The sequence below is a fragment of the Convolutriloba macropyga genome, chromosome 15 (assembly GCF_964194025.1).
Source record: "Convolutriloba macropyga chromosome 15, txConMacr16.3, whole genome shotgun sequence".
NCBI classification, from domain to species: Eukaryota; Metazoa; Xenacoelomorpha; order Acoela; family Convolutidae; genus Convolutriloba; species Convolutriloba macropyga.
Window position 1 is genome coordinate 24609178 of NC_134482.1, and position 12552 is coordinate 24621729.

At 37.9% G+C, this 12552-nt stretch overlaps 1 protein-coding gene across 4 annotated transcripts in view; it reads right to left on the reverse strand.

The window, feature by feature from the left end:
• LOC142353971 (NPC intracellular cholesterol transporter 1-like) overlaps positions 1-12552 on the reverse strand; it is a 97813-nt gene that overhangs the window by 34137 nt on the left and 51124 nt on the right. For all 4 annotated transcript variants that reach the window (XM_075406210.1, XM_075406209.1, XM_075406208.1 and 1 more), the window contains 5 exons: positions 12208-12307; positions 8909-9049; positions 8267-8507; positions 7627-7875; positions 6637-6864 (listed from right to left, as the gene is read on the reverse strand). In XM_075406210.1, coding sequence (XP_075262325.1) covers positions 6637-6864; positions 7627-7875; positions 8267-8507; positions 8909-9049; positions 12208-12307 — 959 coding nt within the window. The remainder of the gene's footprint in view (positions 1-6636; positions 6865-7626; positions 7876-8266; positions 8508-8908; positions 9050-12207; positions 12308-12552) is intronic.

Genomic DNA, 12552 nt, shown 5'->3' on the forward strand with positions numbered 1-12552 from the left:
GGCTCGAACCCATATGCCCCTAGCTTACCAGGCGTAGGCTTTAACGCCTACGCTACCAACGCTTTTGTGTCTATTACTCTATGTAGCAGAAGTTTTCTGTTAAGCGACATTTTGGCGTTGCTGAGTTGCATGTTTAAGGAGTGCTTAAACTTGTGCAGATAATGAGCTTATACAAAACTCCTGTACTACTTTAGGCTTCATAAATGAAAAACATTAAAACGTGCGATAATTATGCGCTTAAACACAGTGACAGAGCACTCGAACTTAAAAATATAGAAATATAACAGAGAAAGATGAAAAAGAAAAAAGAAGCGAGCAAGAGGGAAACACAGTATGTGGACGAAAAACAACATTCACTATTTTTGGTACAAAAATCAGAAGCGATTTTCGGCAACGGCTTGTGCTCGAACCCTCACACCACGCTCAGGCTACCGATGCATGTTGCATTTGTCTACTGTGAATCTTAACATATTACTGTGAATCATAACATATTACTTTGCAAATTGGCATACTTTGGACTAGAAGAAAATTTTTTAAAGTTGATGAAAACTTATCTCACTAACAGAACTCAAAGAGTTCAGATTGATGGATGTCTGTCTGACTGCGAGTCTATCTCAAGCGGTGTTCCCAAGGGAGTGTTCTTGGCCCTCTCCTCTTTTTAATCTATATAGATGACAAGCTGGCTTTGCCTTCTTTTTCAACTTGTTTTTGTTACGCCGACGATACGAAGTTGATATGCTCCTCTGAAAATATCTTTTTTAATTTGCAACAAGATCTTGAGCGTCTCTCACAGTGGTGCAGAGACAATAGCATGATGTTCAATTTAAATAAATGCGTCTTTTTACATCTCTCAGAGAAGACAACTGGCAGTCTTTTTATTGGCGATTATCAGCTCCAGAGAGTTGATTCAATATGCGATCTTGGATTACAAGTATCAAAAACACTCAAATGAGAAGCCCACATACGTGGTAAACTCCTGAAAGCGCGACAGAGTTTTAATTATCTCTGACACTCTGTGCCCTATTGCCTTCCTTCTAAAGTAAAATTCAACCTGTTCTCCGCGTGCGTGATGTCGTCGCTTCTCTACGGTTCTCCAGCCTGGCATGTTGACGTCACCCATTTGCGACTCTAGGAAAAATTCTATTGGAAGGGACTATGCTGGTGTTTTGGTTATAGTGAGTATAAATCTATTTTGTCTCTCTCAGAGAGCCTCCCTATTGCCTATCAACTTATTGATCGTGATTCGAAGTTCTTCATCAGCATTGTTCAAGGCAAAAGTTGTATTCCCTTCAGTCAGTATTTCAGTCGCGCACGATCCAACAGATGTCTCCGCAGCGGTCAAACAGTTCATCTCGCTGTCAATGCATGCGCCAAGAAGCTGACCGCCAAGTCGTACTTTAACCGCATTCAAACTGTTGTAAATGATTTTAATGTGGGTGATTTTGATTTACTCTACCCTCCATTGGATTACAAAGTCGCTTGCGAAAATTCTTTAGTGATCCGCGAGACTGCAAATTTGAATTCAATCAAACCTGTACGTGGTCAATAAAGTGTCGATGTCCTATATGTGTATCTTAGTATCCCTTCTTTTGTACAGCTTTTTTCTACTCAGCTTTATGTACATATCTTAATTTGTTAATGTTAAAATTCCAGCAGTTTGATAAATTGAAGTCTTTTACTACTACTACTACTACTACTACTACTACTACTACTACTACTACTACTACTACTACTACTACTACTACTACTACTACTACTACTACTACTACTACTACTACTACTACTACTACTACTACTACTACTACTACTACTACTACTACTACTACTACTACTACTACTACTACTACTACTACTACTACTACTACTACTACTACTACTACTACTACTACTACTACTACTACTACTACTACTACTACTACTACTACTACTACTACTACTACTACTACTACTACTACTACTACTACTACTACTACTACTACTACTACTACTACTACTACTACTACTACTACTACTACTACTACTACTACTACTACTACTACTACTACTACTACTACTACTACTACTACTACTACTACTACTACTACTACTACTACTACTACTACTACTACTACTACTACTACTACTACTACTACTACTACTACTACTACTACTACTACTACTACTACTACTACTACTACTACTACTACTACTACTACTACTACTACTACTACTACTACTACTACTACTACTACTACTACTACTACTACTACTACTACTACTACTACTACTACTACTACTACTACTACTACTACTACTACTACTACTACTACTACTACTACTACTACTACTACTACTACTACTACTACTACTACTACTACTACTACTACTACTACTATTCCTATTTCTGAATCAGCAAAATTTTATTCAAAGGCTTTAACCGTTGGCAAGCTTAATCAGCGCAAACTATATGCACATTAGGAGTCAAGGAAAGACAAAAGAGAAAGATTAGAAAGAAAAAAGGCACGAAATAAAAGGAACGAAAAAAGATCTAAATAAGAAAAACAACTTCTCAAATTTGTGATCCAGGTCATAACGTGTCATGGGTCACGTCCTCTACGCTAAGGACGCCAATTGCTTACGCCTATTGAACTTTCTAATGCAGAAAAAATGAAGGAATGAAGAAAGAACGTAAGGAAGATATAAAAAACGAACAAAAGGAAAGAAATGAAGAACGGAAGATGACAAACAAATTCCCATCGCCCCTATTTCGGTTTGAATCCATGCCAATCGCTTCTGAGTCACAGGTCTAACCCCTTGCGCCAACGACGCCTGTTGCTTCTGTCTATTGAACTGACAAAAAAACGCAAATTTTTGTCATTGGCTTTTTTGTATAGCTTGTTTCTGCTATGCTTCTTTCTTAATGAGTACAAAAAAATGCGCATACCAAGAAACTTAGCATGGTGATGTATGCAAGGTGCGTGTTGCATCTTTAAGGACCGTTAAATTATGAAGATAGGAGCGCTGTTAATTATTCTGCTAAAGTGCAATTTTTATTTAACATAATAGATAGATAGATGAGAGGGAGAGAATGAAATGCAGAAAGAAAAATGAGGGAGTGAAGAAAAACTAAGGGAAGAAATAAATAAGCAACAAAACAAAAGAGATGAAGAACGGCAGAAGAAGACAACCAACTCAAAAAACTTTTACCCCCGGCACATCATGCAACATTTTCCGACCCTACTCGGCTTGAACTCATGCCCCTCGCTTCAGGGTCATAGGTCTAACCCCTTGGGTTACGGACGCCTGTTGCTATTGTCTATTGAACTGACTACATACGCAAACTTTTGGTCATTGGGTATATTGTCTCGCTTAATTGCTTGTTTTTACTATGCTGCTTTCTTAAGGAGCACAAAAAGTCAGATCAATAGCTTAAGCATGATGGTGTAGGCTGCATCTTTAAGGACCGTTAAATCATGAAGATAGGAGCCCTGTTAATTATTCTGCTAAAGTGCAATTTTTATTTAACATAATAGATAGATAGATGAGAGGGAGAGAATGAAATGCAGAAAGAAAAATGAGGGAGTGAAGAAAAACTAAAGGAAGAAATAAATAATCAACAAAACAAAAGAGATGAAGAACGGAAGAAGAAGACAACCAACTCAAAAAACTTTTAGCCCCGGCACATCATGCAACATTTTCCGACCCTACTCGGCTTGAACTCATGCCCCTCGCTTCAGAGTCATAGGTCTAACCCCTTGGGCTACGGACGCCTGTTGCTATTGTCTATTGAACTGACTACATACGCAAACTTTTGGTCATTGGGTATATTGTCTCGCTTAATTGCTTGTTTTTACTATGCTGCTTTCTTAAGGAGCACAAAAAGTCAGATCAATAGCTTAAGCATGGTGGTGTAGGCTGCATCTTTAAGGACCGTTAAATCATGAAGATAGGAGCCCTGTTAATTATTCTGCTAAAGTGCAATTTTTATTTAACATAATAGATAGATAGATGAGAGGGAGAGAATGAAATGCAGAAAGAAAAATGAGGGAGTGAAGAAAAACTAAAGGAAGAAATAAATAATCAACAAAACAAAAGAGATGAAGAACGGAAGAAGAAGACAACCAACTCAAAAAACTTTTAGCCCCGGCACATCATGCAACATTTTCCGACCCTACTCGGCTTGAACTCATGCCCCTCGCTTCAGAGTCATAGGTCTCACCCCTTGGGGTACGGACGCCTGTTGCTATTGTCTATTGAACTGACTACATACGCAAACTTTTGGTCATTGGGTATATTGTCTTGCTTATCTGCTTGTTTTTACTATGCTGCTTTCTTAAGGAGCACAAAAAGTCAGATCAATAGCTTAAGCATGGTGGTGTAGGCTGCATCTTTAAGGACCGTTAAATCAAGAAGATAGGTACCCTGTTAACTATTGCGCTCAAGTACAACTTTTTTCAACATAATAAATAGATGAGAGGGAGGGAATGAAATTCAGAAGGAAAAAATTAGGAAATGAAGAAAAATTTTAACGAAGAAAACATAGCCGGCAGATTGCCGGAATAGCTGCAAAAGAATAGACCTGCGTGCCATATATTAGAGATAGAAACAGATAGATCTAAATTGAAAAAAAAAATCGACGCCGCTCAAAAAACTAGGCTAAAAAACATTCAGCGATAAATTAATAAAGCTTGTTAAAATTAATTCCACAGAAGCCTCTTCTTAGGGACCTTTATTGCACATATGAGTTCCTTTGACCTTATACAAATTCAAATTAAACTTAAGTTTTAAAGTGCAAAAGTCATTTTATTGAGTGAGGTAAGTCATGTATGATCAAAATCTAATCACGCAAATAACATAAAAACTTTCGCAAAAGTGAGTGAGAAATGACGTCACGCGCGCAAATGCCGTTAGTGAGAGGAAGAAGTCATTCAGAAAATTTGACTTTTTCAGCTTTACTGTGTGAACAAATGGAAAACGAAAAAAGAGCGTCAGACGACGAAACAAAAAAACCAAGAGCACCGCAATGTAGCTACGCTCAGCTTACAGCTTCGCAGCTATAATCAATAACGAATAACATAGCTGGCAGATTGCCAGAAAATAGCCGCAATAGATTCGTAGATCGGCAGTCTAAAAAAACAGTAAAAAAGACAGACCAAAAAAATTCGTCTTTTCATTGAAGGCTGATCTGTTATATTTTGATTAAAAATCTGTAAAGTTATTGCTGCCTCTATTAGCTGATCTCAAATAACCTTCATTTAGAGTGATACACACCCATTTGACCTCATCTCTTTGAATGTAAATAAAAGTCAATTTCAAAGTGAGGAAGTCATTTTTGAGAGTGAGGTAAGTCAAGTGTGACCAAAAATTTAATCACGCGCATGAACAAAAGAACTCGCTCCACTAAGAGCGAAAAATGACGTCACACAAGCAATTCAGTTGCAATTGCATGAACGAATGAACAAAAAGTGGCTGTGACGTCATATGGTCGTAACAAAAATCATGACGACGAAATAAAAAACACAGCAGGACAAGTCCTGACGTACAATTCAAAGAATTTTCATTGATTAAACACAAAAACTAGAACTAGAGCGGACTATGAATGGTTTGGAAAAACCATTTAGGAAAAAATCCGATCCAAAAAATCGAAAAAAACAGTAAAAATCAAAGTGAAATTGCCGCATGTGAACAAAAAACCACTACCGATAAATTAGAGCGAAAAAATTTCACGCCGCAAAACCACTCGCTTTTTCGCTCCATTTCCTGTTTCGGCGTGACCAAAATCACTACTCCAATTTGACTTCAAAAATCATGAAAATGTGTGAACAGACCTTAAAAAAAAGACAGCGCCCCAATACAATTCAAATTCTTTGAATTGTAAAAAAACCAAGAGAAGGCCAATAATAGCCCCAGCTATCGCTGTGCGGCTATTAAAAAGGAAAGAGATGAAGAACGGAAGGAAACGACAACCAAATCACCACATTTTTACCCCCAGTACATTACGGAACCTTTTCCGCACCTACTCGGGCTTCAACCCGTGCCCCTCGCTTCACAATCATTGGTCTAATCCCTTGCGCATCCGACGCCGATTGCTTTTTGTCTATTGAACTGAATACATCAAATCTTTCGTCATTGGCATTTTTGTCTTCCTCATTTTTTCTAAGCAGCATTCTCAATGACCACAAAAACATGTGCAGATCAGGAGCTTAAGCATGGTGGTGTAGGCTGCATGTTTGAGGATCGTAAAAACATGTGAAGATAGGAGCGCTGTTAACCATTGCGCTCAAGGGCGACTTACATTTAATATAATAGATATCAGTCGGAATTGAGCACAATGGTCAACCTTGCTCATATCGTAACAACTTTTAGGGGTCCTTAATCATGCAACACAGCATGAGTCGGTGCGAAACAGAAACCTAAACTTCTTTTAAACCTTCTATTCGTATAAATCATTTTCTTATGGTTTTGCGGCCCTGCTAGTATCAGCTGAAAGGTAGATTTTAACTATCGCTAATGCAGTTAAGGCAATAATGGCATCCATTAAATGCTTAATACCTGAGTTCATTTATAATTCGACTGACATTAATGCAATGCACAGCAGAATTCATCTTAGCATCAAATGGATGCCATTGTGTGGATGCCATTGTGCATAATCCTTACCGATGGCAGTGATAGACTCTGATCCAGTCCAATCGGAATATGTGGCATCATGCAGCAGCATGCTAGGAACCAGCCCAGGAATACGACCATGACTAGAGGTCTCACTAGGTCATTGAGCAGGATTGGAGAGTAGTAGTCTCGGAAGAGGGCATACACCATTCCCTCCTGCTGGGAGGTTTTCTCACAACTGTCTACCGGCACACAACACGCAACGTCCAATCGCGCGTCCTGAAAATAGTAAAATCGACGTCAATATTTTACAGCAAACATGAAGTGACCAGTTGAGAAATATTGTGCTTAGGAATAAATTTGCAATCAATACAATTTACTATTTTACCCGTCAAGTCTAAAGTCAAGGCTAAATTGCTCATCGGCAATCTTTAGTTAATGTTTTTCAGTGATATGTTCAATGCTGTATTATGGTCACATTGAGCCCAATAGTTACACATTTAGTTAAAATCTTGAGGTGATTCCTAGACACATACAGCGTCTGATTATAATGCGTGCAATAAGTTATATAATGGAACTTAGATTTAAATAATCTAGGTTCAAATCGTCAAGGCTGTTAACCATTTCGCTAATCGCCATCTCAAATATTTACCAAATGTCATTGCCACAATTCAGAAATCAACGATGCTATTTTGATCGGTAAAATTACTCTGAAAACAATTTGCATCCATATCCTTTCGGGCCAACCGTAACATTACATATCCTAACGCATTTTAACATAGTGGCATATAAGAACACTAAAATCGTCGATTGGTTACAATCTAATAATGGTCATAAACGACACTATTATCATAGTGTAGGCCAGCCTGAAATGACAGGGGACCGCAGCAATTTATCACCAATATACGAGAAGACGAGATCTCTACAATGGTACTGTAAAAATGGACAAAAATTTTCTACAATCGTGAGAGGGGGATCTCTTCATTAGTTTTTGTTGAGGAGAGGAATAAGTTCAAAATTCTTCTGTTTGAGTAAACTAACCTTTTGCCTTTTAGCGTCTAAGGTCAGCAGGCCCACGAAGCATGTAATTTGGAAGAGGAAGTCGAAAGTGACTGCCATGCCGGCGTAGAGGGAGAAAGTCCTCACTGCTGGCATGGGAGTCATGGCCCCCAGGAAGAAAGCCAGTGCCTCAGCACACGACGAGAGGAGCATAGAGGGTGCCACTTTGGAGAAAACTGTGGCTATTTGCACTTCCAGAGGCTCGTTCCGGTCCTTAGGCGGCTTGTATCTCTGGAACATAAAATCGTTTCGGATCTCCAATTTTTCTGTCCGTATTATCATGAAACTGAGCTTTCGGTATTTCAGGAGAACCATGATGACAGGTATCATGTTAATAATATTAATTCGTGTTTTAATAATGTTCTGCTTGTTATCAAAACAAAACTTAATTTTTTTTGAGAACCAACGGCGAACTTTATTCTCATCGTTCTCTTTGACACAACCTGCGAGACATGAAAAAAAACTCAACTGATCGCTAAGCATTCATCTTAGCCATGCATAATTTTCGACAACAAAGAATAATAATTCGTCGTGTCCCTTTATGAACCATGTTCTTTTAAATACCTAATTATCCTCCCCTGGTCATTTTCCACAATAGTTCAGTTGAGAAAAATGCAACAACCTGATAGTATTGGACCAAGATGAAAATGTTGTCGACGCCCACAGCCAGTACTAAGAAAGGAACCACTTCCATTATGATGAGAGTTGCTGGAACTCCTATGAAGCCAAACACACCAATGGAGCAGGCCACACTACTCAGCACAATCACAACTCCGCCAAGTCCAACTGTGATCTTCATGTCCACCAGAGTGCGAAGTCCCAACCCACCCATTTTGCCCAGACAACAGGTGATATAGCCGAACCTGCGATCAATGATGACGCAATTACCAATGTTGGATTTCAACTCAGCTGTTTGATGCAAAAACTACACAGAGCTCACATTCAGAAAATTATCTCAATTCAAACTCGAATATACTTTTTGAAAACAACTTGAGTTTCGGTGGCAAGCATATTTTATCCTGTGAGCAAGCATTGCCAACACAATTGGTCATCTCAAAGAACATAAACACCTTCAAGTTACACGGATTCGATAAGTTCACCTTAGCAAGAAACTTTTCGCTCTGATCAAATTGCAGTTCCCAGTTCAAATTGCGCAAGACTGAACTTTTGTCGTTGAATTTATCTTTTGAAATTCGTGTGTGTTAAAAATCAGCGCTATTAGAGAGCTGCAGCTCAGCCCTCAAGTTAATGTGATATTACTAACATGATGAGGTAGCTGCATACGACAGTCTTGATGTCTCCCTCCGATTCCCTCTCTATTTCGTCCTCAATTGACCTCTGCGCTTGATACGCCACTGACAGGTGAGGATGGCGACGTGCAAATGCACGCACTACTTCCAAATATCTTTAAAAAAAAACATTCAATAATACTTTTTGATACAATAGAATCAGGATGAGACTGAAATTTTTCATATTTAAGCAAGCTGTAATTCATGAAAATTGGATGTTCAAACAGTTGCGTGCCTACTTTTTTGGGGTAACGAGTCATACGTGAAAATCGTGGCTTATGTAAAACGAAAAACGTGATTAAAAGGTAAAGCTAATAAAAAACATAGCAGGACAAGTCCTGAATTACAATCCAAAGAATTGAATTAACTACGGACCTGACAATTAACAGGTCAGGATTTTAACAGCAGGATCAAACTGTGATAAGCAACACCTTTGACCCTAAATGCGCAAAAATGCAAAAAACTAAACATAACCGACTCTCAAACGACCGGCTGGCTTAGTCAGTAGCTAGCTACGGTTTAGTGAGGCTAGCTTTAGCTGAATTGAAGGGGTGTGAGGTGAGCGCAGCGGGGGTGGGTGTGGGTCAACCTCTAAGAACCGCTCTCCACATCATAAGTATGAATCACATACTTTGAGATTAGTGAGCTGAAAGGCTCTAAGAGAACTTAATGCCCACTGCGCTACCTGTTTCTCCCGTTTTTGAGGACGAAAAGTCAAATGGGTCAAGCAAAAAATCGCATTAAAAACCAACAGGACTAATATAATTACTACAAACTTCGTTTGAGAGGAATTAAAAACAATTAGAAATGTATTCGAGATTGTGTTTTAAGAATCTCTCACCATAACAAAACTTTGACTCTAAGCATCCTTAGAAACAAAACACAAAGCAACATTGTGGAAATCAATGACAGAAAAAAAAACAAAAACCAAACAAAGCTGGCAGATTGCAGAAAATAGCCGCAATAGCTTCGTAGATCTGCAGTAAAAACAGTAAAAAAGACAGACGAAAAATTTGAAAATTGTCTTTTCATTGAAGGCTGAAACGTTATATTTTCATTTAAAATCTGTATAAGTTTTTGCTGCCTCTCTTAGCTGCTCTAAAATAACCTTCATTTAGAGTGAGCCACACCCATTTGACTTTATCTCTTTGAAATAAAGTAAAAAAAGTCAATTTCAAAATCAGGAAGTAATTTTTGAGAGTGAGGTAAGTCAAGTGTGACTAAAAATTTAATCACGCGAATAAACCAAAAAAATTTGCGCCACTAAGAGCGAAAAATGACGTCACAAACGATTTGAAGTGGTTGTGGCGTCATATGGTCGTAACAAAAATCGCGACGACGAAATGAAAAACACCAAGAGAAGGCCAATAATAGCCCCAGCTATCGCTGTGCGGGTATTAAAAATACCTAGCAGTTCTAAGCAAGCAATGTTAATTCTAAGACTAAGCGATATGACCAAGAGAAACAACAAAAGAAAAATAAATTTAAGTTTTTTAAAGGAAGTGCCCAAACGAATAACAAACTAAAGTTAAGAACTCAAGCGGATAATTAGATCCACTTATTCCTCATTAGCATCCGACAAAAACCTGTCATTATTGAGAATAAAAGATCAGACAAAAATATGACCCAATTCAGCAAAAATCAAAAGTTAACTAATATTTTCTAAACATAGCCGGCAGATTGCCGGAATAGCTGCGAAAGAATAGACCTGCGTGCCGTATAATAGATATGAAAACAGAGAAAGTCTTAAATTGAAAAAAAAAATCGCCACCGCTCAAAAAGCTAGGTAAAAAAACACTCAGCGATAAATTAATAAAGCTTGTTAAAATTCATCCCACAGAAACCTCTTATTAGGAACCGTTACTGCGCATATGAGTTCCTTTGACCTTAAACAAATTCAAATTAAACTTGAGTTTTAAAGTGCAAAAGTCATTTTATTGAGTGAGGTAAGCCACTTGTGATCAAAATCTAGTCACGCAAAAAAACTTTTGCTAAAGAGAGTGAGAAATGACGTCACGCGCGCAAACGCCGTTAGTGAGAGGAAGAACTGATTCAGAAATTTGACTTTTTCAGCTTTGCTGTGTGAACAAATGCAAAACGAAAAAGAGCGTCGGACGACTAAACGAAAAATAAACCAAGAGCACCTCAATATAGCTCCGCTCAGCTTACAGCTATAAAAACAAATACAAAAGTCACGGAAAGCCACAGTTAGGGACTGAAACAATTATTTCCATAAACTTAATCTACATTAGCAGCGGATGAGATCCCTCATTAATGTAATTAGGTGATACGGCAGCAAAACGCACAGCAAATATTAGCAAAGTTCATTATTTTTTAAGATAAACAGCGTTTAAGTAATAAAAAGCAGACGATATGAACTGAAAAGATTGATAGCAAATTGGCGCAATTAGAACACATATTAAACATTTTAAGTACATATGTAAGAGGAGGACTGACGAGAAGGAGCACCGAAAACAAATGAAATTGCTGCACGTGAAAAATTCGCTTTCAAAAACCAATATCTCATTCAACTTTAAAGATAAAAATCACGACTCAAACCTACTCGCTCCCTTTACAACTCCAGCCTGATTAAAATCATCACTCTTATTGGACATCACTAAAGAAGCGCTTAAAAAGCACCTAAAATTTTGGAGTATTTACTTTTGTCAACTTCAACTTTCTCCGTTCCAGAAAAGACAATTATTTCCATTAACGCTTCAGGTAATTATTAACCGACAATGCTTCAGATATTTTTTTGTACGTTCTCTTACATTCAGGTTTCTTTTGTCAGCATTATATTTTTTCTCACGGTTGATCTATTGAAAGGAAAGTTGTCATTAATTTTTTTGAAAATTGGCTTGATTGAAGTACAGAAGCAGTTCTCTAATCCTTTATGCAGAAAGCCAACATTCTTATTAAAAGCCACCGTCATCTTCTCAATTATCTATTATTTGTGTGCTCTGAATTTGTAACTGCATTTACACATTGTTCACGTACTTCGTGTTCGCACAGCTCTGACGTTTAACTCACTTCACGGTGTATTTCAACCCAATAGAGTTAAAAAAAGAGTTTCAGAAAAACATTAGAAAAACTGGTTGTAGCGTTAATAACACTGGTTGTGATACTGCAAACATAACTGAATTGCGTTGCTTTTGTGAAATTGAATCATCCATCGCAATTAACGTATCGTTTTTAGGACAAACCTCTCTTCTTCATTTAGCTTTATATAGCTTAGGCATAACTTAGGAAGTGAATCTGATTGACTTTCACCAACCCTGCCTCGAAGTCTTCGGCTAGCTCCCGCTCCCTAACATTGAGGCTATTCTTCACCAAGAAAGTGATAACCAGGGCAGTCGCCTTTCTGAATTCTCCTTCTGAAAATACAACATCCATTAAATATCACATTTATCACAAAACACCCCACCGGGATGAATCATCATAAGTGTGAGTCGTGGATATTAAAACGCCAGCAACAGATCACAACAATTCCATAAAAGTCAAAATCCTATCGGTGCAGTTTGTATGATTCAGAGCAAAGTCATAGAGCAGCTTTCATGCTTTGGAACACCTGAATTCTGGTCTTAATGTGATACCCAATTTTGAAAACTAAGATTCCAAG